The sequence below is a fragment of the Etheostoma spectabile genome, chromosome 6, assembly GCF_008692095.1.
Source record: "Etheostoma spectabile isolate EspeVRDwgs_2016 chromosome 6, UIUC_Espe_1.0, whole genome shotgun sequence".
NCBI classification, from domain to species: Eukaryota; Metazoa; Chordata; class Actinopteri; order Perciformes; family Percidae; genus Etheostoma; species Etheostoma spectabile.
In genome coordinates this window covers 8,004,167-8,029,605 of record NC_045738.1, presented here as the reverse complement: position 1 = coordinate 8,029,605, position 25,439 = coordinate 8,004,167, and the positions used below count along the sequence as shown (strand labels likewise).

General features: G+C 42.4%; 2 protein-coding genes and 1 long non-coding RNA gene across 3 annotated transcripts in view; 2 read left to right on the top strand and 1 right to left on the bottom strand.

Moving 5' to 3' along the window:
* The window catches only part of mindy3 (MINDY lysine 48 deubiquitinase 3), a 20,930-nt gene extending 8,752 nt beyond the window's left edge, over positions 1–12,178 (top strand). The window contains exons 12-16 of the mRNA XM_032519445.1: positions 5,002–5,074; positions 6,952–7,024; positions 9,059–9,146; positions 10,001–10,072; positions 11,201–12,178. Coding sequence (XP_032375336.1) covers positions 5,002–5,074; positions 6,952–7,024; positions 9,059–9,146; positions 10,001–10,072; positions 11,201–11,350 — 456 coding nt within the window. The 3' untranslated portion in view covers positions 11,351–12,178. The remainder of the gene's footprint in view (positions 1–5,001; positions 5,075–6,951; positions 7,025–9,058; positions 9,147–10,000; positions 10,073–11,200) is intronic.
* Positions 2,529–11,452, bottom strand: LOC116691652 (uncharacterized). Its single transcript, XR_004332522.1, has 3 exons — positions 11,406–11,452; positions 10,410–10,415; positions 2,529–2,568 (listed from the first exon to the last, which is right to left on the bottom strand). It is a non-coding gene; the product is annotated as an uncharacterized LOC116691652 (long non-coding RNA).
* A 2,119-nt stretch (positions 12,179–14,297) lies between the features above and the next one.
* The window catches only part of itga8 (integrin, alpha 8), a 42,219-nt gene continuing 31,077 nt past the window's right edge, over positions 14,298–25,439 (top strand). Inside the window, exons 1-9 of the mRNA XM_032519441.1 lie at positions 14,298–14,775; positions 15,137–15,267; positions 17,890–17,990; positions 18,153–18,276; positions 19,755–19,816; positions 20,437–20,482; positions 22,397–22,522; positions 22,692–22,736; positions 24,160–24,203. Coding sequence (XP_032375332.1) covers positions 14,582–14,775; positions 15,137–15,267; positions 17,890–17,990; positions 18,153–18,276; positions 19,755–19,816; positions 20,437–20,482; positions 22,397–22,522; positions 22,692–22,736; positions 24,160–24,203 — 873 coding nt within the window. The 5' untranslated portion in view covers positions 14,298–14,581. The remainder of the gene's footprint in view (positions 14,776–15,136; positions 15,268–17,889; positions 17,991–18,152; positions 18,277–19,754; positions 19,817–20,436; positions 20,483–22,396; positions 22,523–22,691; positions 22,737–24,159; positions 24,204–25,439) is intronic.

The following is a 25,439-nucleotide window of genomic DNA, read 5'->3' as shown; positions in this document are numbered from 1 at the left end:
TGATCCTCCTGTGACTTTTCTCATCACTCTTTCCTCTCGCTGAGTGATGAGGTTCACAGGCTGTACCTCTGCCTCTCAAGGGAGTTGCATGTGTGTGTATTTTGTGTGTATGTGTACAGTAGTCGTGTTCCGGGTCAGTGATTTACTAGGAGAGAGAGCAGCCACCGTGGCGCTTTGTGTCCCTTAAGACTCCAGCTCCTGTCTGCAAGATGTCCTTCATGGACTGGTAAGAAGCAGGAACTTGAAAGTGCAAGTGTGCAGACACAGTTAATGTAGGTCAGGTTGTTTTAGTGAAGCTCTATTAGCAAAACCATGGTAAATATACGTTATTGCCAATAGAGCTGGGCTGTATCATTGAAAATCATTATCATAATATTGGTAATATTTGTGTAAAAAAATATTCTAAACTCAAGGTTAGTTAACTACCTTTTTCCAGAGCCTTTGATTGCATCCCAAAGCCTTCAGTCAATGGAATTCACAGCTAGTGTGTAAGGTTAGAATATTATATCACAGAAACTGTTCTCAGGGCCAATAATGAGCCCTAATAATGTAATAGTGATACATCATGATATGGCAAAATATGCACAATAACACATATAAGTAAAAACAAAAATTATGTTCCACTGTTACACATTACATAAAACCAACTCTTCATATTTATAAAACAAATAACACATATTTGATTAGTAATTGTGATAACCAAAATTTGAAAATGATATTTTATAACCCCAGTCCACTGAGAGGTAGTTAGTTCTGTTCTCAGTATGATCAGAAGGTGCGGGCCACACAAATCCAAATAACAAAGTGGTGTACATTAACAGTCATTAATAATCTGTGACAGGTCAGACCATGGCCCATTGTACTGTAGTAGGATGAAAATCTGTGTGTGTGTGTGTGTGTGTGTGTGTGTGTGTGTGTGTGTGTGTGTGTGTGTGTGTGTGTGTGTGTGTGTGTGTGTGTGTGTGTGTGTGTGTGTGTGTGTGTGTGTGTGTGTGTGTGTGTGTGTGTGTGTGTGTGTGTGTGTGTTGCATTATTCTTCCTTTTCCCCTGTGTGTCGTTTTCTGTTATAGGACCCATCATTACGCTGTATAACTATCCTCTGGTGACGCTTCTCTTTTGTGATGAGACACAGTCTTTCTCATCCAAGACAGCTCCATAAATCACTACTTTGTCCTGTCTGTCATACCTGGAACACATACACACAAACATACAGTAGACACGGTAGATGATACTTATGTAGCAAGAGAGATAGGTTTCCCATTGTTTTCTGTATTCATACTCACATGGGATGTAGGCTATTTGAACAAAACAAACATACATACAAGCACACATGCACTCCACATAACAAGCCCTCACACACAGACTCCCTCCTCAGGCTGACATGTATGGAGGCTGTCGCTGCCTGCTAGAAACAAGGCAGGAGACACTGTCCAAGACCTCTGCTTTGTTGTCTTGAAACCGATCCCTTCCGATGCACTCTATGGCCACTCAGAGCCTCTCAGCACACACAATGGCTCTTTGGCTGGACCAGAGGGAAAGAAAGAGTAACTCTAGTAAAGTACTATACCTACCTGTCATAGGAGATAAAGCAAAAAGGGGGGGCTGGAAGGAAAAGTTAAGGGTTGGAGGGGAGGAAATACTCCAAAAGTGGAGTAGCTACTTAGCACAGGAAAAAGGTACAATTGGGCAAGAGAGGAAAAATGCCTATAGGGGATGAATTGTCAACCTAAGAGCTAGGAGAGCTGCTTTGGAGTCTTTGGAGGAGAGAGCAACAGAAGTGCCTCTTGCTAGAAGGTTTAGGCAGTGGTCAGTAGAGACTCCGACATGCAGATGGTAACTAGGATTCATAAAGAGCTTGGTTCTTTATCTAGGAGGGTATGATGCAGAAAATCTGGTTTGATGATAGAAAAAAGGATCTTACACACACACACACACAGTAGTGCATACAGTACAGTCAGATTTAATCTTTTGCCATCAGACAAGTCTGGATGTGTCGTTAGTCGTGACCTTACTGAAAAGACACATGTACACAAACACTTCTGCTTACACCGAAGCTTTTTTTTGGTCAGTTGGAATGGCTCTTAAACAAGATGACTTGGATGCGGATAAATGTTTTGCATCAAGTTCTGCATTACATGGTGTCATGTAATGCAGGTAGTGTGTGCATGCATGTGCTCTTGTTTTGTTCCTTTGTAGGGTAGCTTGTTGCTCTGTTGAGGGGGTCAAGGGTTTGTGCAAAAAAAGTCAGACCTGGGATTGGAATGTGGTCCTTGATTTCATAAGTCACATTTACACTTTGCCAGGTCCATTTGTGAGTGTGTGTCATTGTACTGCATCTCTGCATGAGTATGACTATTTGCCCACATTGAGAGAACAGGATGCCGGCTTGTATAACCAAACACATTTTGGCAGGGGACAGGCCTAATTATTGCAGATTCTCTCTCTTACACAGACACACCCACACACACACATACTGTAACAGTGGGAATCGAGAGGCAAGAAAGACTGAGACACAAAAACACGCATGCACACGCACACACACACACACACACACACACACACACACACCTTCCCTGTGGAGTGTGTTAGCTCCATGACATGTTTTCCATCTCAGCAGCATCTTCCTCAGGCCTCTAATAAAACACAGATCAAAGACAGTCAGGCAGACCTGTCGTCACACGCACACAATCACGAATTGTGTGTGTGTGTGTTCGTTCAGGATCTTATAGTTAGGTGAGTCATTGTCTTTTCTGTGTTCATTAGCCCCATAATAGCGTGTATAGGTTAGCAATAATAATAGTAGTATGTTTTGTGTTGTTTTGTCTGTTAAAGATCACTTACAAGTGTTTGTCTTCTGGTAAAGTGTTGACAATCTTGTCAGTGGTATTACTGTAACTGTTAACTTAGCATGTTGTATGAGGCATATTGGACTTACAGCAGCCGGCTTATATGTGGCAGGCTAAGATCGATTTAAGCTTCTCATCACTTTGGGAAGAAATGCAAGTTTTCTTAGTTCAGGTATTTAGTTTATCAATTAACATTAAAGTTTAGTTCTAGATACATTGTATCAAAACAGTACAAGACACTGCTTAACTGTTAATCTCACATTTTGCATGTTTGTTTTTAAACTGCAGTCAACAGCCAAGGAACTTTTTTTTAGCACTTAATTCCTCCCAAGACACCAAAATGACCTTTGTCCACAACTGTAAGTGAAACACAGACATATGTAGCCAATGACAAATCTACCGTCAGATTTATGGAGCCTGTAATGTTAACACATGAAGACCCTGCTATGCTGTGTGTGACAGAACATTGTGTGGTGTGCGTTTGCTGGCCTGTCCCTGTTATTTTTTTTTTTTGCAAGAGCCGGCAGCAGGGAGTGATCTCTTCTCAATGTGTCCCCTTGAACCTCTCTCTCTCTCTCTCTCTCTCTCTCTCTCTCTCTCTCTCCTCTCTCCTCTCTCCTCTCTCTCTCTCTTATCCCCCCCCCCCGAGTAAGCCCTGAATACGGTAATAAGTGGACCATGAAACCCTAGCAGCCTGTGTGGATCTGAGGCTCAGGCTTTAATAAAGACCAGCTAAAGGAGATGAGCAGGGTTCATTAGCTCCAAAAACATTGTGTGTTTGTCCAGTGCTTCGTTGTCATAAATACACTCCCTGGCTCATAAGAAAGGACAGTGAGAACCTTCAACTCTCGCCTACACTTTGAGTGTGTTTGTGTGTGACAGCTAAGGCTGAAAATCTGTCTTTTAGAAGTATCTCATTTTATCCCCTCTTGGAAAATATTCCTTCTATCTCCTCTGAGCTTATTAAACTTTTTTTAAATGGTTATATCATACAATATATTTTTCAAGGACCTATAAAACCCTTGCACTTCTTATCATTGTTTGCTTGCAATGTTGATTATCGGAAACCAATGGTTATCCAGCTGTGTAACTTACTGTGAGCTCTGGACAAAATCTGACAGTAAGATATCAGACACCGCTTATAAAATAAGAGAGGGCGTGAGAAGACGTTCCTATCCCATAAGATTTGTCTCAGAGAGATTTGTGTATTTGAATTTATTTTTTTGGTGGCATTCATGTTGTTGCGTTCATTTGCACACTTGGAAGGTGACTGAAGTAGTCGTATGAAAAAGCCAGAGGTGATGTTTGTCAGATTCTGTTTCATTTAATTAAATCACAAAAATTGTCAAATGCAAATGTTGGATAAATGTGAGCTGAGGGGGTTTTATATGTTGTTAGATGATCTGACAAGCCTCATGTTTGAGGCATGCTGAGGCCAGAAGTGTAGAGAGAACGAGGAAGTGTTCAGTTAATCAGCATCTGCATTGTTGGCCAATTAAAGGGGGCATCATCATCTTCTATGCGCATATACACCGACCACACATTTCGGATCTTCCTGCCAACACTGCTCTTTCTGAACTTTACCAACAAACAAACACTGCAGAGCGTGTCATAAATCACGGGCTCAACAAGACTCCCTTTCTTGATTGTGGGTTTGGAGTGAAAACAAGCCGTCTAACTTTATCAGCAGGTCAGTTAATAATCCAATGGATTCCGGTGATTGCACTGGCCCCTTAGATTACACATTATCACACACAAGCACAATGCACAATGCACATTAGCAGTGCATCAAACACTGCAGCAATGGGTGGTGCTGGATATTTACTGCTCACTGTAAGGTGTACAATAGTGCTGCTAAACCTTGACCAGAACAATCAAAGTCTGTGAGTTTTGAGTAGATCTAAATGGTTGTTCTAATGTTTCAGCACTGCTGAAACCACATATTCCCACAATGTGATCTAGTTCTTCCTCTCCTTCCTGCTCTGTCTCTTCACTGTCTTACTGCAACTATTCCTGTCTCCTCACTTTAGTCACAATTACCTGTGTAGTCACTTTTAGGTCAGACCTTTTTTTGTTCCAATGCACAATCTCACATTTTTCTCTCTCTCTCTTCTTCCTGTATTTCTTTTTCTTCCCCCTGGCTGTCTCTTCATAGGAGATGTCCCTGGTAGGTCCAGAGTCTCCATCAGAACAGGCAAGGAGGGTCTTCCAGTCATATGATCCTGAAGGTAATGAACAACAAATGTTTGTATTGTTTATGTTTTCCACATTATCATTATGTTGCTCTAACCCCCTGCACACTTGTTTTTATAGATCATTACACTTTATTTTCTCATTAGTACACCAGCTATATGAAAATCCTGGTACACAGATGCACTTTAATTAATCCAAACGTTCGCTCTAACACAGCTACACACACACACTGAGCAAAGAATATCCTGGCCCTGTTGTCTTTCTCTTCCCTTCTTCCTGGTTAACCAGATGCCTTTATATCTCCACTGCCCTCCTCGCCTCTTCTTTTTGTTTCTTGTCTCCATTATTTTTTTTCTGAAGGCATAACAAGGGTCTGTTTGTCTCCCTCTTATCTCCACTGTTGTTGTTTAGGTTGGTGAGATCAGCTCCTCTTACAGCTGAATCAACCATCCCGCTCCTTCCCTCTCCTCCTCGTTTTCCTAAACCTCCTTTCTTGTCACTTCCAGATGACTAGGGTAAAAGGCGAGGGGAAGGAAACAGAGAGTGACACAATGACATGTCAGATGAACTTAAAGTCAGAAGTCTGCAGCATTCATTTATGTAGCCTCAAGATTATAGCATGGGATGTGTGCGTGTGTTCATCTGCACTTAGAGACAAGAGAAATATTACGATGACATTACATTACAGCTGTTGTGCATTGTTTAACTGCTACTGTCAAGACAAGAGGAAGGAGAGAGAGATGCAGAGATGTCGGAAGTTAAACTTAAAACATGAGCTTGATCATGTTGCATCAAACACTTGTATCCATGTTGCAAGAGTGTTCACCTAAGGACTCGTAGGAACTGTGTCTGTGTCTGGGTTTGTGGGTGGTTTGTGTGTGTGTGTGTGTGTTTGTGGGTTTTGTGTGTGTGTTTGTGTGGTGTGTGTGTGGGGTGGGTTGGTGTGGTGTGTGGGTTGTGTGGGTGGGTGTGTGTGTGTGTGTGTGTGTGGGAGAGTTACAGTGTGATCAGCTAAAAGGCAAACTTCTAAACTGTAACCCTCCTTGTTCTCTTCACACAATAAGGCTTTGCACATTCTCAAATGCATTTCCGCTATCCTCTGCCAGGACATTCTGCAAGCCATATGGTCTTTTCTGACACAAACCCACATGCATGCATCCACAGACATAAATGCACAAGAAGGTACTGTACATGACACATATATTCACACACCGCAGTGTATACACACATGCTGTAGCCAGCAGCACAGTTGAGTGCTGTGTAAAAGAACCATAAATTTGTCTGTGTCACATGTAGAGTCAGCACAGCTCCCTGTGTTGTGGAAAAGGGGCGCCAGATGCATTCACACGCACTGGTGACTCACCACACGTGTGTGTCCTCTGTGCTCGATGTCAGACTGTCAATTATCACTCTGAGAAAATAACATCTGGCATTGAAAAGGCAAGATTGAGTTGCTTAAGAGCAGACAAAAGCAGAGCGTGTCAGTTAATCTATTTCACAACACGCTAGGGGTATGTATGTATCTAAACAACAGGCCACACAGGCTCACATACTTATGTTTAAATGAGACAAATCTGTAGGTGCCCGGACACACAAGTACTTTGTCAGGCAAAAACACATGTTGGTGTTTAACATGTTAGTATCTCCTCTCAAGTAAAGCTATCATCACGGCCACGGAATGTAAGTCAGAGACAAAAGAGTGTGTGTGTGTGTGTGTGTGATTTTCTCTTTTATCTGTGTCAGATTAGTTTATTCCCCAGGGCCAGTGATGTAAATTGTGCTTGTGCCATATGTGTGTAGGTGAAGGCTTCCCCTGGTTTTCAGCTGAAGCCTGTATTTTAGGTTCTGTCTCGGGTCAGCCAGTGCATCAGTCTCTCTTTATGTCTCTGCCTCTCTCTCTTTCTCTCTCCAGATAATGGCTTCATCCCAGAGTCTCTGCTGGAGGACGTGATGAAGGCCCTTGACCTTGTCTCAGAGCCAGAGTAGTAAGTGTTTGCATGTTCAAGGCTGTGTGTGTGTGTGTGTGTGTGTGTGTGTGTGTGTGTGTGTGTGTGTGTGTTGGGATGTGTGGGTGTGTGTGTGTGTGTGTGTGTGTGTGTGTGTGTGTGTGTGTGTGTGTGTGTGTGTGTGTGTGTGTGTCGTGTGCGTAAGTTCTAACGCCTAAGTCACTGCCAGGCCAGGTCAGCAGGCCTGTGCTCATGTTTCACTACCAGGCTGCTATGAAATAAGACCAGAGAGAGCCCACTATAAAAGGCTAGGGAGAAAGAAAGTCAGAAACGAAGACTTAGAGGGAGATCATTAACGGCAGGAAGAAAGACGGACAGAGGGAGGAAATGCTTTAAAGTGCCGCTTCAAACAGAAGCACGTTCTCATCTGAGGAACAGCCCTGACGCTGCAGCCGTGGGCCTTGGCCAAGTAACTGGACCACTGATTTGCTGTGCAGACCCCCAGATGGGCGATACATTACAACACAACACAACAGATTGGGGGGAGACTCCTAGTGCAAACAGACGAGTCTTATTCCTTACCACACAACGAGAGAGTTATTGCAGGGATTCCACAATGTGAAAAAAAGGCATCTTTAGTGCCCTTGGGGGGGGGATGATTAATAGGAGTATCTAGAAGTACAAAATGTGTGGCTTTCATTACTCATTAAAGATAAGTGCAAATTGTTTTCAAGTTACCTGTGACTTACTATTTCTACATATCCTATGACGTACGGCCATCAGCTGCTATCATTTGTGGTAAACCAATTTGTGAACGCATACTGTTCTCAGAAAAAGTTAGGATACAGCTCCAAGGAATTATAGTCTCTTGATCATTTGCTCTGTAGTGATTGAGATAGTTATTCATACTCAAGAGCTTAAAACATGAATTCTTGTTTATTTTGACTTTTTTTTCTCCATCCATTCATGTAAGTAATTCACTCAGTTAATGAATGAAAAAAGCGTAAATCAAAATGTAAGGGTATTACCTGCATTTTCAAACAGTTTTAGACAATTTAGTAAACTATTAATACTTAATACTGTCTGAATGTGCCATTCAGACAGTTCAAGAAAATGTAACATTGAAATTAAAAAAAATTTAAAAAAAAAAAAAGGAAATTGAACTGAAAAACGTTGACAGATTCTTGTTTGCTGTCCTTATGTGGTTCTTAAAGAAGATCACACACAGTTACTAATGATAGATACACACCAGTATATACAGACATCAACTGACTTCATTACATCCCAGGAGGATAGATTGGACACAACCAATAACTGTGACATGATCAAAGTGCGCATTTGCATGCACCATCCTCTTTTGCACAGTCCATTTTTTTAAATGAAGCCATGTACAGACATGCAGTGGCTACCAAGCAAACCCACCACAAAAACGTTATTCTCTTGATCCTCCATCACCACACAACCCCTTGTTAAAAAAATGTTTCATAGTTTATTGATCCCTGAGAAGATGTTCTCTTTTTTTCTCACTTGCCTGTAAAGGGAGCTGAAGGTTGACTATAGAGCAGCGGATCTGACGCTTTTAGGGAGTCCTAGTGTTGCTTAATGACACATCAGCAGGGTCACTGTCTATGCTCTATGCTGTCCTGAGGCTCATGCTACTTGAAAAATCAATATATGAAGAAACCATCATTGCGTTCTTTCTGTGTCTTGGTATAAACCTCGCTTCTCTCCTTGCTCCCTTAAAAGGGCAATCTGACCAGATTTTTTTATCACTGGAATAATAATAACACTGATGTAACACGCAGGAATGTCTGGAAAGAAGTATATTTAGTTGTACCGCAATCTTGAAAACGTGCATGCACGCACCGAAACGCGCATCATACGTCTACATTGAGTGATGACATGACACAAAACATTGCAGACTGTTATTTTGTACTGATCAGATGGCTCCTTTCCAACCCAACTCTTTTTTTGACTTGCATGTTTTCTCTCTCTGGATTTATGGATTTCTTCTTCTTTTTACTGCTCACTTTTTATTTACTTATTTTCTCCTCCATGTGTTTGCCTCCTCAGTGTCAGTCTGGTGAAGAGTAAGCTGGATCCAGAGAGTTTGGGCATTATTCTTCTGGGTCCCTTCCTGTTGGAGTTTTTCCCTGATCAGGTGTGTGTAAGTGTGTGTGTGTAAGTGTAATACCTTCCACCAGTCATACAATCCATATCAATGGTAAAACACATGGACAAAGAGTCGTAAACACACACATATGGGTGACACTAATGTCTTTTTCCCATGCTTATGTGGAATGCTGTTTTAGCAAACTAAAGATTTTTATGGCCAAAAATTCCTGTGGTGTCTCATTTAAAAGGTTTGTGTATGTGTTCACCATCATATGACGTTACTTGCCGAGAAGCTTAGAAAAAGCGGTAATACGCCTTTATGAGGCAGAGCAAACAAGGAAGACCAGAGAGGGAGAGATAGAACTGTGTTAAAGTGATCAGGGCTTTAGGGACTCACTAGAGGAACGGCCCCGAGCCGCAAAGAAATTATACTACCATTAGCCAACTGGACACACACACTCAGACACACGTGGGATTGTGGTGAGGGTTAGGGTTTCATATAAAGGTGTATAAACACGAGAAGCTGGACACGCTCTCAGACAACACACCCTATTAGCATTCTGCACCTTTAAGCCAAAGTCATTGGAAGTGTTTTGGCTGAATGTCATTCTTTGGACGTTTTTGTAGTGTTGGATATTTTCTGGTTATTGGAGTTGGGCTTTTTGCTTCATTTAACAAATACATACACACACACACACACACACACACACACGTTCAAATTGAACACGTGGGATTTAACATTAAGCTTTGGTTGCAGGCAGAGACGTGTCGGTTTAACGTTTCGGTTCAAGAATGTTCTGCCTCTGTGGTTTTTTTTACCTCCTTCTCTGAGAGCAGTTTGCCCAGAGACTGTCTAACAACATTGCATGTTTTTTACTCTGCTCCCCGCCTTTGTTTCAGGATTCAGGAATCCCAGACTCATTTCCCATCTACCACTACAATGGACTTAAACAGTCCAACCACAAAGAGAGGGTAAGACACTATTTTATGTTCAGGGTCTTCATAGCAGCTAATGGTGGTACTTTTTCATGGTGTTTTTGGCCCTCTGCCTTTTACTGTTCTTCTTTTCCTGTCATCATTCATGCACACAAACACAATATACACACACATACACACACACACACACACACACACACACACACACACACACATAGTTGGAGGTGGCTGGCCACTCCAAAATAAACAGTAGCTATTACAGGCCTAATAGCCTGTCCATCCATCCAAAAAGCCTGGCTTAGCCTCCTATTTCTCCAAGTCATTTCAACACGGAGGCCACTGTCAGCAACCTCACTGTGATAAATGTTTAAACACATGCCTATTAAGCAGGCTTAGTTTGATGGATGATTGTCAGAGGATGTAGTTGGTGGCTGTGCAAAAACCAGGTACTCAGGAATATCACTTTCATCATCTGTCATCTTTGTCTATGGGTTGCCTGGGTAGCTCCCATGGTAGAGAGCGCGCCCTTAGCTAGAGGTTCAATCCTCGACACAGGGGCCGCGGGTTTAGCCCCAGCCTGCAGCCTTTTGCTGCATGTCATTCCTTCTCTCTTACCCTTTCATGTCTTTAAGATGCTATAAGAATAAAATCCTAAAATGCCCCAAAAAGTAATCTTTAAAAAAAATTAAAACTTTGTCTAGTCTATAAGGCAGATGTGTTCCATACCGCTACCTAAAAATGAAAGAATGGCACCACATGTGTGTCCACGCAACAGCACATGCCTACACACACATTATGCACATGGCAGCAAGGCCTATAAGGTTGTGATGGCAATTCCATTCCCAGCTCCAGATGGGAATAACTGTGTGTGTGTGTGTGTGTGTGTGTGTGTGTGTGTGTGTGTGTGTGTGTGTGTGTGTGTGTGTGTGTGTGTGTGTGTGTGTGTGTGTGTGTGTGTGTGTGTGTGTGTGTGTGTGTGTGTGTGTGTGTGTGTGTGTGTGTGTGTGTGTGTGTGTGTGTGTGTGTGTGTGTGTGTGTTGCATTCTTGCATTTCATCCTAGACCCCTTCAGAGGAAGTGTCTAAGGAGAGATTGATCGACTTGAAGGTGGCAGAAAGTGTTTACAGTTTTGTGTTTAGTGAACGCTGCGTGTGTGTGTTCTCAGGTGGAGTATGTGGAAGGGACGGCTTTAGTGCTGGGTTTTGAGGACCCGATGGTTCGAACAGACGACACTCCAGTCAAGCGCTGCCTACAGACCAGATGGCCCTACATCGAGCTGCTGTGGACCACCGACCGTTCCCCGTCACTGAACTAGCAGTGACACCCTGTACATGGAGGGACCGCTGCTAGACACACACACACATACACACACACCTCTTTGGCATCCCCTCTGTACGCTGACCATGAAAGGTCAGCAAAATACACACATATACAACACAGACAAAGGAGAATGAGGAAAAACCCAAATGCACACAAGAGACTGACATAAACATGTCTGTGGACTAAACATACATGCCTGCTATCCATTCTTCCATCCTCAGCCACACATTCCACAAAGATTCTAACTCACCTTAACAGTTTATGCTATTGTCAGTTCACCATGGCTTGTAATTTACACACAAGATGTTGATGATTTAAGTATTTAAAAGACAAAAAAAATGAATGACTTCTTATTTTTACAGCTCTGTGCCGATACCTCTGCTACAGTTAAGCAGTAGACCACTAGACCACTCTTTAGAGAGCAAACTGGTTTTGTTCAAGTGTGTCACCAAAACACATGCTGAACCTCATGTACAGCCAGTTGACTGTGAAACACTACTGTTAATCCAGCTACAGGACTGTTCCAGGGGAAACCTACCAAAGCCTTCCACATAACACAAACACACACACACACACACACACACACACACACACACAATGTCACACTCACTGATAAGCGTTTACAGCGTAAAGGGACCAGCCCAGACGCAGAGAACTGGAAATGCGAACAGGAGGTTTCTTCAGTGTTTTCACAGAGATTAAGCTTGTTTAGGTGCTCTGTGTTTGTGTGTGTGCTTCGTGCACCACACTAGGATGTTGGCCAAGGGTTCAATGTATTTATTATCACACTCAAAGGTTTGGGAATAAACACTTTTTGTTCAAATTCTGTTTGGTTTGACTGTCTTTTTTTTCTCATAAATATCCTTACCCCGACATCGGACAACAGGTTTCAGGATGTCCAAGGATCCCCTCAACATTAACATTAAATTGTGTAACATTAAATTACACACCAACTTATGTTTGGTGTCTCCAGGGACCATAAATTACAAAGACACTGATAGTGACTTAAGTACTTCTCTGTAAACTGAAATTGTCCTTAGACAGAAAACTGCATTTTTGCTCATCATAAAACTCCCCAAAAGACAACAAATGAAACATTTTTATAAGGCATCCTAAAACACAGTGACATGTTACTACCGTTCAGTGTGGTATAAAGTTGCCTCGAGACAAGCAGCAAGTGTTTGAGGAATAGCACTTTATAGCATTAAAGCTCTTAGTTTTGGCTCAGAGGTTCTTAACTCAATGTTTATGCATTTGTGTTTGTGTATCTGCAGATATCCTGGCTCCAGTATACGTCTCTGCACAGGAGTGTTGTAATATTGGCTGTGTGTGTGTGTGTCTAATGGATTTGTCTAATGCAGAAAGGATGTGGGCCTAATCTGACACAACAGTCTGCTTAACAGTCTGATTAGGAGTTTGTGAAGAGAGAAGTGGGCACAGTGTGTAGAATATAAAGCACTACTGTGCAGGGACCTGCAGTAAATCAGTGATCAGAACACATTGGCAGGCTGACGGGATTTAACCTGAACATTATGTGAGGAAATGGGATATCTGTGAGAATTGAATTGGGTGTAAGACAGGTAAGAAAATGACTGAAGATAAAAGTGTACACACAATGAAACTGAGCTGCATCAATCTGTGTTACCTGGTGTCATAACTCTGCCACACTGAAGCCCAGAGGAATATGCCTGCTGCCTCCTCACTCCATCATCATTACCACCATCTCTTTCTTTTTTTCTCCTATGTGCTCATGCGCTTTCCCTCTCTTCATAGATTTACATAGAAACTGAGAAAGAACAGACCCATCTCCCTTACTTCTTCTCTCCATTCACACACTTCACTGTTGCACAAAAAGGATCAGGGAGATGTAAGAAGGTGAACTAAGTTTGCACGCATTAAATGAAGCCATAAAGGGAGGAGATAGAGTTACTGAGAGGGATTGATGGATCAATTGATGGATGGATGGAAGGAAATGTGATGAAAAAGGAGAGCAGGGCAGGTTGAGGGCATGGAGGTGAGAAACGTCTCCATCTGGCAGGTTAAAGTTTAGGGTTCTTTTCATTCACTCTTTACCTCAACTTCTCACCTGCTTCTTATCAATTTGCCTGACAGAAAACACACTCCACTGACTGCCGTGCTGCTCCACTGCAGTTTCACCATAGGCTGTGAGGCTTACGGGGGAGTTCAATGCATCATTAATGTCCCCATAATAAGCTTAGTTTAATTTAGGCAAACCACAAAGTTGATAAACAGCAGATTGTGAGTTTGAAGTGGGTTCAAGCTTCATCTCTTTTCCTCTCGGCCCTGCACAGAGCTTTTCATAAGAAAATTGTTGAGAAGTGTTCTGCTGTGCTAAATCTTCATTAAGCAGAATGGTTTGCCCCGTCACCTCTTTAAACAACAACTATCATTGCAGGATGTTGTCCGCGAGAGCTTTATATGGGGGGGGGTGGCCTGGTGTTGACTGAAATGGCCAAACAGACTGCTTTGCAGCTCAAGAGATTTCTGCTGTCGACATAATAATTACTGACATAATTACATGACAACGGAAGGAAGTGTAGCCCTGTTTTAACTGGTATGGCTGAACAAAGTGGCGAATAAAAAGCATAAGGTGATTTTAATTTATGAACTACAAATCTTTGCATTAGCGCGCCAAGCTTTGTTCGCCCGCGACTGCGTATATTTATGGACTGATTTGAGAGTGTAGCTGTAATTTTCACTCAAATTGTATTTATTGTTTCAATATTGACGCTCCAAATTCGCCGCTGAAAATGTGTCTACCATAAAAGGAGCGGTGGCGCGCCTGTCCCGTTGCGAGCTCAGATGTGGTCTTGCAATGTGTGTTTGTGTGTGTGTGTGTGTGTGTTTGTGTGTTTGTGTGTGTGTGTGTGTGTGTGTGTGTAGGGGGTAAAGTTTTGTGCAAAGGGCGGGGGCGCGGCGGTGTGGTCTCGTAGTTGAGACTGGACAGACCTGGTGGTTTCAGGGTGTCAGGAGGCAGTTTTGGGGGAGCGCGCAGTGATCCAGTGACAGCCAGTTGTCGGGACAAACCTACCTCACCTGCACGGAGGAATCTCTCTCTCTCTCTCCCTCTCTCTCTCTCTCTCTCTCTCTCTCCCCCTCTCTACACCTCTCTTTCCCTCTCTGCCTCTCTTTCTGCCTCTCACTCTCTTTCTCCCAGTTCCCTCTCATTTTTGGGGAATAGTGTGCAGCTGGCTGTTCTTTGGGGATGGAGCGTGTATGGGACTCTGTTTCCTCTGCTGGGATGTTTATTCTCGGGCTGCTGTCGGTTCTGTGGCCAGCGCTAAATGGAGTTTGGAGTTTTAATCTTTACGCAGAGGATCCTACGGTTTACAGGGGACCCGATGGAAGTTATTTTGGCTATTCTGTGGACTTCTACCAACCTACCTCCGACAGCAACACGTGAGTGGCAACATCAGAACTCATATTGTCCCATCAGGGTTCTGCAGAGTTAAACTGTACCTGTAATACTGCTTTACAGTAGAGTCAAAAGAATAGATTTGAATCAAGATGATGTGAGGTGGAAAAAACACAACATTAATGAATATAAATGAGACTTTATCAACTTTGTAGCTGCACATCCTGTAATGGGACAGAAGAAACAATGATTCAGATTTCTGCTGCACAGAGCAAAACAGAATTATGAACGAATAAGTATGTGTGAATGAGACAAATTATGCATTGACTGTACAAGCTTGCATAATGCATTGTACACTATCCTGCATGTCTTGTATGTACCTTGGTTTTTATTTCCCCCCACCAGGTTCAGTGTGTTGGTAGGGGCTCCCAAGGCGAACACCTCTCAGCCTGGCATTGTGGAGGCTGGGGCTGTGTACTACTGCCCCTGGCCTGGACACAGCGACAGCTGCAGACAGATACCTTTTGATAATTCCAGTGAGTAACCGGAACGCTTTTCAATTTTTTTATTGTCAGGGATACAAAATAAATTCATGACAGACCTCATGGGGGCCCCTCTGGGTATAATCTTGTTCCATCGACTTCTCTTTTAAAGGATTTGTGTTGCTACAGAGCATGGAAAGGAATAACTTATTCATCGAGTATTTTAGTGAATAATAGAAATGACATTTAACAAGTTTTCATTTCACTGAGGTCCAAGTGTAATCCTTTGAAATCTAGAGGTGATCCCAGATGATACTCCATTTGGAACCACTGGAGTTTCATAACCTGTGTGTCTCATGCACATGTGCTGTTGCATGAAAAAAGAGAGATAAGACATAAGGATCTCATCAGCTTCATCTAACAAATAAGGTGGCTGGCAGTTTTGCTGGTACAAGTATGCAATCTGGTGATTATCATTTTCAATATATTATCATCAAGGTTAACTGTCCAATCAGGCTGTGTTTGTGTGTCTAATGTCTCTGATGCACGCTTTTCCATCTGAGTAGTAAGTGTGTTTGCATGAGGTGGAGAGGGAGAGAGACAGGGTAGGGGGGTAAACTGTATGCACATGGGAATTTAGTTCCACTGAGGAGGAAAGGGGGATTGGGTGAAGTCTGCTTTTTATTAGATCTCAAAAATGTATCCCTGTCTCCTTTCCCCACCCCTTGTCTTTCTATCTCTCTCTAGTTCTTTGTATTTCGGTTTCTTTTTGAGAGGACTTCTATCATCTTTGTGCGGACCATAGTTAACAGTACCAAAGCTCTAGCTTTAGTTAGGAAATTCTATGTGGATGGAGCTGAAGCAACAAGTGATAATGACATGAGGCTATCAGCAGAGAACTGTCATGTTATGTACATCTTTGTGTGCACATGTATGAATATGATTGGATGTTACTCGTATGAAGTATGAATCAAACAGCTCACAACTGATCAGCTGATGCAAGCAGGACCTATTGTACCTGAATTAAACGAAGGCTCCATGCAGATCAGGGTAAAAACATTCAATGTGAGGACTATCTTATTGGCTCTCCCTAAAGTTAATTATGTGTTATGTTTCACGAAAGGGTTACTTTCGGTGTGAAGTGTTTTGGGGTAAATTTCAGGTTTGGCGGATATGAGAATAAACACAGAGGGAACAAATGTGTGTGCAGCCTCATGTGTATATGTATCTATTCACTGGAATTGGTGGGTGATTGATGACAGTGGCCACGGTGGATATTTCTAGAGTTACAGCAGACCCTTTATTACAGGTATAAACCAGCCTAAGAGACACATATACACTCATGCACACTGTAAAAAAAATATTAGCATGAGTGGTGAACATCTGTGTGCACTGTGCTGGTTAATATCCATAAATCAGCCTCACATGTGCTTGACTGTGCTTGACTGTGATTGTGTGTGTGTGTGTGTGTGTGTGTGGGTGTGTGTGTGTGTGTGTGTGTGTGTGTGTGTGTGTGTGTGTGTGCATGTGCACGTGTGCACACACACACGGTTTCAGTGACATTATGCAGAAGTGTCAAGTTGTGCCAGTGTAGCAGGGGGGTTGAGACGAGTTGATAGTGATTGCATGTCCATGATAAGAGTGAAGAAACCTGGTGTCTAGGTTCTACTCGCTGATCCATTGTTTGTCAGTCTGCCAGAAAATGATACATGCATCAATCACACATATAGCCAGTATAGCCAGTGACTATAACCAGTCGTCTTCTGTGGCCTCAGAGCAACTAGGTTGGGTGTGTCTTTTAGAAAGTATTCTTCATTCATTACCTTTACCCACAATTTCCAAACCTGTCCTGGAATCAAAAAGATTCTAGCCTGGTTCTTTAACTCATTAGGTCTATGATATGATAAGAATAATGGGCTTTCTCCTTTTGGTATAGTAGTGATAAGATATCAGAATAATTAATATAAAAGCACGCAAACACAGTTTGGAATAGGATCTACCATATATCCTGTAAATGATAATGGTGAGAAAAAATTGATTCACAAACGAGATTTCAAATCAAACAAACTCTACAACAACCCATTGTACACCTGTTATTATGCATTTATTGTCTACCTGTATGTGTATGGGTGTGCCTGTGTGCATGTGCTAAAATGAGTTTTTTAATGTGGAGGGGTCTGCATGGGTCTAAAGAGACCCAGCTGGTATTTAATAAGGCTGTAAAATATCTACAACAGAGCAAAGACGCACATGCATATAGTCACTAACACCAAATCTGACACCAAAAATGCTCATACTATGCATGTACAAGCTTTTGTGTGTGCGTGTGTGTGTGTGTGTGTGTGTGTGTCTGTGTGAAGGCCAAGTTAGAGTCTTCAGTGTTACATTTTATAGGAAACGCTTTGACTGAAAAAAAGCCTCCAGCATCCTGACAAATGTCTGTTTCTGGAGGGCAAATGGTGTTTTGATGTTAGTTACAGGCCTGTTTAAGACTGTTGCTGTTTGCTCTTGCTTATCAAGGACAAATGCTTTCCGTTCACTTCACACAGGCACAGCTTCTGGCCTGGATCCACATTATCACAGTCAATATCAGCTTTTACTGGTGTCATTAGGAAGTGTCTCTTTCATTCTCTTTTTTATGTCTTTTCCACTTCCCCTCTGTCTCCATCTCTCCAGATAACAGAATGATGAAGGTAAACGGCACCAGAGAGCCTCTGGAGTTTAAGTCGCACCAGTGGTTTGGAGCATCAGTCAGGACACACAAAGGAAAAGTGGTGGTGAGTGAACATGACGTCAATTAATATCACATGTGTTAACACCTGTAAATCTTGTAAACATCTTAAAACTACAGATTACACAAAAAATATCCTCCTTTTTCTCTTTTAAGGCTTTTTTAGTCAGTATATCTTAGAGGAATATGGGCGTTATTTGTTGTGCAGGCATGTGCTCCTCTCTATCACTGGCGGACAGTGAAGCTGAGTGGGGAGAAGGACCCTGTGGGGACCTGCTATGTGGCCATCCAGAACTTCAGCGCCTACGCAGAGTACTCGCCCTGCAGGACCAGTGAGTCACTCTGCAGCCCTGTCTCCAACTGCCTCCATTTCCCTTTAACTGCCTCCCATTCTCCCGTCCTTTGTTTTTCTCTTTCTGTCTCTGCTGTCATTGTGAACACAAATAAACCATATCCTCAGTGTAATGTGTTATAATATGGCAGAACGTTTAAACAGTGCACTGAGTTTTATGTCAGCCTATGTAATATAATATATAGTCCTCAAGTTTAAGGGGTCTATTCACCCAAATCACAAAAACACAAAAAACCTCTGGTAGTTTTTAGCCATGCAGATAGTTTAGGCTTTATCTGTCCAGGTTTTGATATATCGCTCTAAGATTCCCACCTCCACCCCACTACAATTGAGGTGAATGTAATTTTCTTTGTGGCATAGCAATAGTATATTATTATTTCGGCATATTTTTTTTGTACAATGTGTCTGTTACTCAGAATAATCCACAGACTTTACTGGGAACAGTTTCCATATAAGCCATTATATAAAGAAGGAAGGTCCCAATGAAAACTGTCAATTTTATTTTAAATTACTTTCACAAACAAAATTGCATTCACTGGCATTCACATGCAGAAATCTCAGAGGTGGATATCTCAAAGCCTGGCCAAATAAAACCAAAAGGTGAGGAAATGTGTATTTTTGTAATCTGGTTGAAATTATTGAAAAACGGCGAGCAGACTGGTTCATGTGTTGGCTTTCTCTCTCTGGTCCTCTTCTTTCTGTCATCGGTTCTGAAAATGGGATTCATGGGATTTTCCTAGCCCCATTCCCCCATCTCCTAGTTTTTTTTCTTTCTCTCATACTTTCTTCCTGCAAGCCCTCTCTCCCAGCGATATGAGGCACCACCAGAGTTTGATAAGGAAAAAAGGAGGCTATCAGGTGGCACATCGTAAACATCAGATCAAACACGGCCCTTATCATCAACTACATCATCCGCTTTGCAAAAAACATTCCTCGCCGTTCACACTCACATACAAACGGGTTCATACTTACACTCCCTCTGGTAATTGAAGGTTGTTAAAGATCTCTATTTTGTTGTTTACATTAGTTAACATTGTTCTCAAAGGGGGAATAATGCTGCAGAGGAAGTATTTCTTTATTATGTGTCTAAGTATGATTTTTCCGCCTCCAACAGCTTGTTTGCTTTATCTTAACATAAATGCATGACCACTCAGACAATTTCTAAAACTCAAACTTTGTTTATATGTGCACGTGGGCCGTTACGCATCATTAAGTTTCACCGTAGGGTGCCTCTGAAACAGAGAACAATTTATTATGTGCACATAAGTTTTTTGTGTTCACGCACAGTTTAATGCAGCAATTTAAACAGAAACATGCATCAATGGTTCTACATTTATTTGTAAAATGTAATAGGTTTTTCTTCATTTTTGTATCTGATATAGGTTCAGAAAATGTTTGCTTTTTCTAAATTAATATCCTTTTTATATTGTTTGAAAGACATGTTTGTGTGGTTTTTAGATGATCCAGACCCAGAGGGACAGGGGTTCTGCCAGGCTGGCTTCAGTGTGGATTTCACCAAGGTAAAGACAGCAGCAACAAATCGCACACTATTGCCATGACAACCCCCTGCACACATCTTGTCCCCTGTCAAAGTGCAAGCGGAGGGGTTTCTTCAAACACAAGACTCATTTTTGAGATTTATGTATGCTTGGAAGATGAGATCACATTTGTCCCTAGAGGAGTCTCCACTCCTGATGTGACCCATTGCCTCTGAACACAATATCCCAAACACACACACACACACACGCACACACGCACACACACACACACACACACACACACACACACACACACACACACACACACACACACACACACACACACACGCACACACACACACCCACTAGCCTATAGGTAACACTGTCACTAAGGTACCCATCCACAGATACAGTTACAGTATTCCCAAAGGATTCACTCTGCCACATTTATGTTGAGAGTTAAAATATTATTATAAAATCATGGCCACAATCATTATTTTGATAGCTTAGTATTCAATGCACTAAAAAGGTAAGAATATAGGCTTTAGGCCGTCCTACATGTTATTGTGGGCCCTGTTTAAAATGCAAATACATTTTTTACAACATTGGTAGGGAGTCCCATCTGTCACATGACTAACACTAACTAACTGTTTTTATTCCAGGAAGGAATGCTGGTGGTAGGAGGGCCTGGAAGCTTTTACTGGCAAGGTACAGTAACTGCATCAACCTGTGTTTAAACCTGTGTCTCTCTTGCAATTATTTCATAGATGGGAAGGTGTTCAAATGAGGGAAGAGAATGCAGATGAGTTTAACAGTCAGAACAGCCCACATACACATCCGTGCACATGGACACACTTGCCAAATATGCACTTTCAGTACAGGAGTCTTACGTAGGAGAAGGTGGAAAGAATTGTGTCTCTTTCTTTGCAGCTTTCCTTAACTCTTTCCCTCACTCGCTCCTTTACTTCATGCTGTTCTCTGTCTGTAACAGTGTAACAGGAAATGGGTGTTTGGGCTCTGTAATGAGCTGATCGGGGGGTAATGGAGTGTGGAGGAACTGCCCCTCTGCTTCTTGATAAAGCGCAGAGTGGCTGGAAAAGCTTCAATTAGAGAAAGAGGCTGAAGAGCAAGCTACGGTGGTTGAGAAGGACAGAACAAAGGTTGGGAGAATTAAAAAACTGATAGAGAAAGAGAGCGGGGAGGACAGTGGGAGAGATAGATGATTGTTAAGGAGATGACAGAAACATGTTGCTGCGAGGAAAGGGAAAGATGAGATGTGAGGGAGTAATTCAGACACAGAGAAAAAAGAAGAAAGATGGATCATCTGCTTGATGAAAGCAGTGCTGAGGTCAGCTTGCTGGATATGCAGGACTAGTCAAAGCAGAGGGATGAAGTGTCTTAATAGGTGTAGACACAGCTAGAGTGTGTCAGAGTTCAGCTGTTGAAGTGTAGCACTACTCCCTACGCTCCAGGTGTGAGAGTGTGCGTGTGTGCGTGTTGTCCAACTTTGGAAGAGTCTTGGAGCTGTTTGTAAGAAGCAAGGAGACAGTTACTGATTAGTTGCATTAACTAATTTTTCTTTCCTTTCTTTGTAACCCCTCGTGTCACTTCACAGCGCCTCATTTGTTTAGAAAAGAAATATCTTTATAAAGAGGTCAGTGATGGATATTTGAAACTGATACACAATTATCATTTTGGGTTGTTGTTTGGCATTGCTGCTGTTATTAGAGACAATTAAATAATAAATATGTTCCAGCATACAAGACCACACTAGATAGGCATCACAGACAGCTTAATGGACTGCTCCCTCTCTGTGCCCTCAGCTTGGCAAGGCTAACTCCCTTCAGTTAAAACACTTACTCTGAATGTTTATAAAAGCACTCAGTCTGAATTTTATGGCCTCTAATATCCAACGATTATCTTCAGCCGTCAACCTGAGTCATCATAAAAAAACTCTTTTATATACAATCTTGTTATCTCTGGGTGTAAAGGACACTTCAAATTAGCTGCAGTAACTTGATGGATGTTTAATAATGAGTTGATATGGTGATATGTTATTCTGGGAGATAAACTTGTAGTGCAGTGTGAGAGAGAAGAAGAGGGAGGGGGTGAAATTGGAGTTGGAGGGAGGGTTAGGAGGGTACATTTTCTTCCTCGTCAGTGTATACACACACACACACACACACACACACACATTAAGGAGGATTTATGGAAGGTTGAGTGTGGATGTAGATAAAATCATTTGTTTGTTTGACCTCTTGTTCAACAGTAGAGGAAGGGTGTTGTTTGTGTGTGCTCACCTATAATTCAGAATCCTCGCTGCGGAGTGGGCAGGCGTTTTTTGAAGGTTTTTTAGAGGAACGTTGGAGTATTTTTCCAGCTATTCCTCTGCCAACGATGTGTTTAAGCTTTCCTCAGGGAAAACTCCCATGTGTCGTTTGCTCTGTGCATGTTTCATGTGGAGCAGATGGGTCAGCTCCAGCAGGTTTCAATAGCAGAGGGCAACGGTGCTCCCTTCATGGGGTCTGACACCATGGGCCATGAACAGATGGGACTCTTTCCCCCTAAGTTTTAGTTTTTTCTGTATCTATTTATATGTGTGTGGTGTGTGTGTCTGTGCAGGTCAGGTAATGACAGCAGGGATAGCAGAGATACTGAACGGCTATTCTTTGAAAGCAGTGCTGAGACGGGTTCCAGGAGAGAAACACACTCGAGTTGCTGAAGACACACACGATGACAGCTACCTTGGTAACATGCATTTACAAAACAAATACACACACACATTCACTGATAACCGTTTTTATCTAGAAAGTAATCATACATTACAATACACATATCACATACAGTCTGCACAGAGCATTGCTTAGAGAGTTAGATTTTGCCCATATGTCATCATGTGCAACCCATTTCTTTCTAGGTTACTCTGTGGCAGTGGGAGAGTTTACAGGAGACTCTGAACAAGGTGAGAAAGCCAACAATTCATTACAACTAACCACATGCAGCACCAGATGAATCCTTCTCTAACAACTTCAGCAGGCACCCTGAAACACTGCCTGAAATGCTGCAACGCTCAACACTCTTTATGCTCTTTTCGGCTGGATGCCAGGACCACTGTGAGGGGTGTTATAGGGTGAGCGATAGGGAGCGGACAACTGGGTGACAGTGTCTTGGTCTAAACTCAGAGGCAGTAATGAGAACTGTCTCTGTATGTCTGGGTCGCGACCCTGAGGGGACAGGACTTTAGGAACCACTGATAAAGAGATTTCCTCTCCTCCATTTTGACTGATTAGAATGATTAGTAGCAGGCTCCGCAGACCTCTTCAGACTTCAGACGTCTAGAGTGAGTTGAAATATTATGGGGAAAGAGCGACAGGCACTCACACAAAGCATCATTTTATTAAAGTCATAAAAGTTATGATTACTAGAAATGCACAAAACCTTTCATTTTTCTTAGTTACACTTATACACACACTCTGGTGTGTTGCCAGCAGTGTGGCAGCTTGATTCACATCTCTGTGCGAGCTTCAGGTGCTGCTGACGTTTGTTCACATGCCTTCAGTCAAATGAAACACACACAAGCAATTTTAACAAAAAGCTCAGCTCTTTTATTAAAGAAAATATGGAGAAATAAAAATGTGTCCAACCACAGTCATGCTACAACTTTTTTTAAACCATTTTTTATTGCTTTTCTCTTCAAACACTGTCACCACACACTCACTCTTCTGCTGCTCTGTCACGCGCATGGGAATCTCCTCGCCCAATGCCATTTCAGCTTCCCATTCATAATTTCCTGTCGATCAAAGCCTTTTTGTTAATCACCATTCAGTGGGATCTTTATGGGACAACCTTGCGTTTACATACCCCTATACCAACCCCGCAAAGGCCCTTAACCCCCTCCGGCACAACTCATGTCAAAGAGTCTTAAAGTGAGCCTTAAGAGGTTACACATGCCTGTTGATGTGTTGTGTTGTGTTGTGGTACGAAGCTTGTTGTGGTCTTGTTCCCCAAACCCTCTTCAGACTGGGGAACTGGTTGTAACTGGGAGTTCTGAGTGAAGATGGAGCTGGTAAGTCCTGGTTTATAGGCTTGTGGTTGAGCCTTTTGGGTAAAGCAGGAAGAGGGCACCCTGTCTTCTCTCTCTGGGTGGGTCCCTCAGATCGTCCATTAAGTCCACGGCACCACACTCATCAATCAATACACAAGCACAGAGCATCCAAATACTCAGTGTGTTCTCAGCAACACTTGGCTCTTCTGACAGCGTGGGGGGAATTGAGGATTCAGGCCTTTGAGATAAACCTCTGTTGAGCCCATTCTTTCTCTGTTAAGTCTTTCTCACACATACACAAATGCTAATTTAACTCTTTCTTTTGTTTTATGTTTCCCAGAGCTGATAACCGGAGTTCCCAGAGGAGCACAGAACTTTGGATATGTAAGTATAAACCGACAAGCGAATCCAGAAAAGAAAGACATTTGATTGATCATTCAGCAGCAACCGCATTGTTACAGACAGGTGACAAATTAAATAAATTATGAATGCAGATGTTGCGTTACGGGACACAAATAGTCACTGACTGGTTTGATGAGTATGAAAAATATGTTAATTAAATGCTATGGCCTCCACAGTCACCCCATCTCAGCCCAGTTCAACACCCATGGGAGATTTAGATGTGTTCAACACCACCATCATCCAAACACCAAACTAGAGAATATATTTTGGACAGATGGTGTTCAGAATCTATGTCAAAGACCTTTGAAACAGTTTGGGTGGCTTATGGAGAACCTTTACATTGGGTGTTTCTTTACTTCTGTAACTTCTCTTTTTCTCTACCTTCTGTATGCTGTAAACCTGACATTTCTTGTATGATGTACAGTATGTGTGGCAGATCTATGATCTGAGTAAGATAAGAAGTGTAGGCTTTTTTGCAGACACAGGCAAATGATAAAGTCTTCTTGTTTTGTCTATTTTTAGTGTCTCATATAGGATCACAGCTTTTACTGCACACATATGTATCTACATAGCTAAGAAAATACTGTATCTGTGTCTATGTAAACTGCAGTGTGTCTAGTGTTCTCTTATGGGAACATGTCCCCAGGGCTGACAGTGTCAATCCTCCCTAATGACACACAGCTTCCGCTGCATGTGGAGGGCGGTGACCCCACCTAACCCCACTAACCCTTCTCCACACACACACGACCCCTAACCCTAACCTGACTCGCCACGCTGCAAAACACACACTCTGAAATACTGTGTGTTTTATGTCTGGATATTGTAGCTGCTGAGAGAATGCTCCTTCCTGTACAGACAGTGCACTTTCAGTGACATGGCGGAGGGGGCTTGCAGCTCGCAGTATTGAGGGGGTGCAGGTAGGCCATGTTAGATGCCTGGCACTGGATTAGCTGTTAACCCTGATCAGGTTTCTTCTGTGACCAATCGGAAAACTCAGAGTGCATGAAAGTTAACGTACAAGCAAGTGATTCAATATTTGTGTTTACACATCCTCATTTGTCTGTGTCCGTAAGTCTATCCCCGTTTAGTATGTCTTTGAGACATCTGTGATTGGGTCAACGTGTATCCTCCTACATGTGTGTGTGCATGTGTGTGTACGTGTAGCCCCCGGCTGTCTCCATGTGGTTGTTATTTTAGGTCTTATGAAGGAATTCTCAG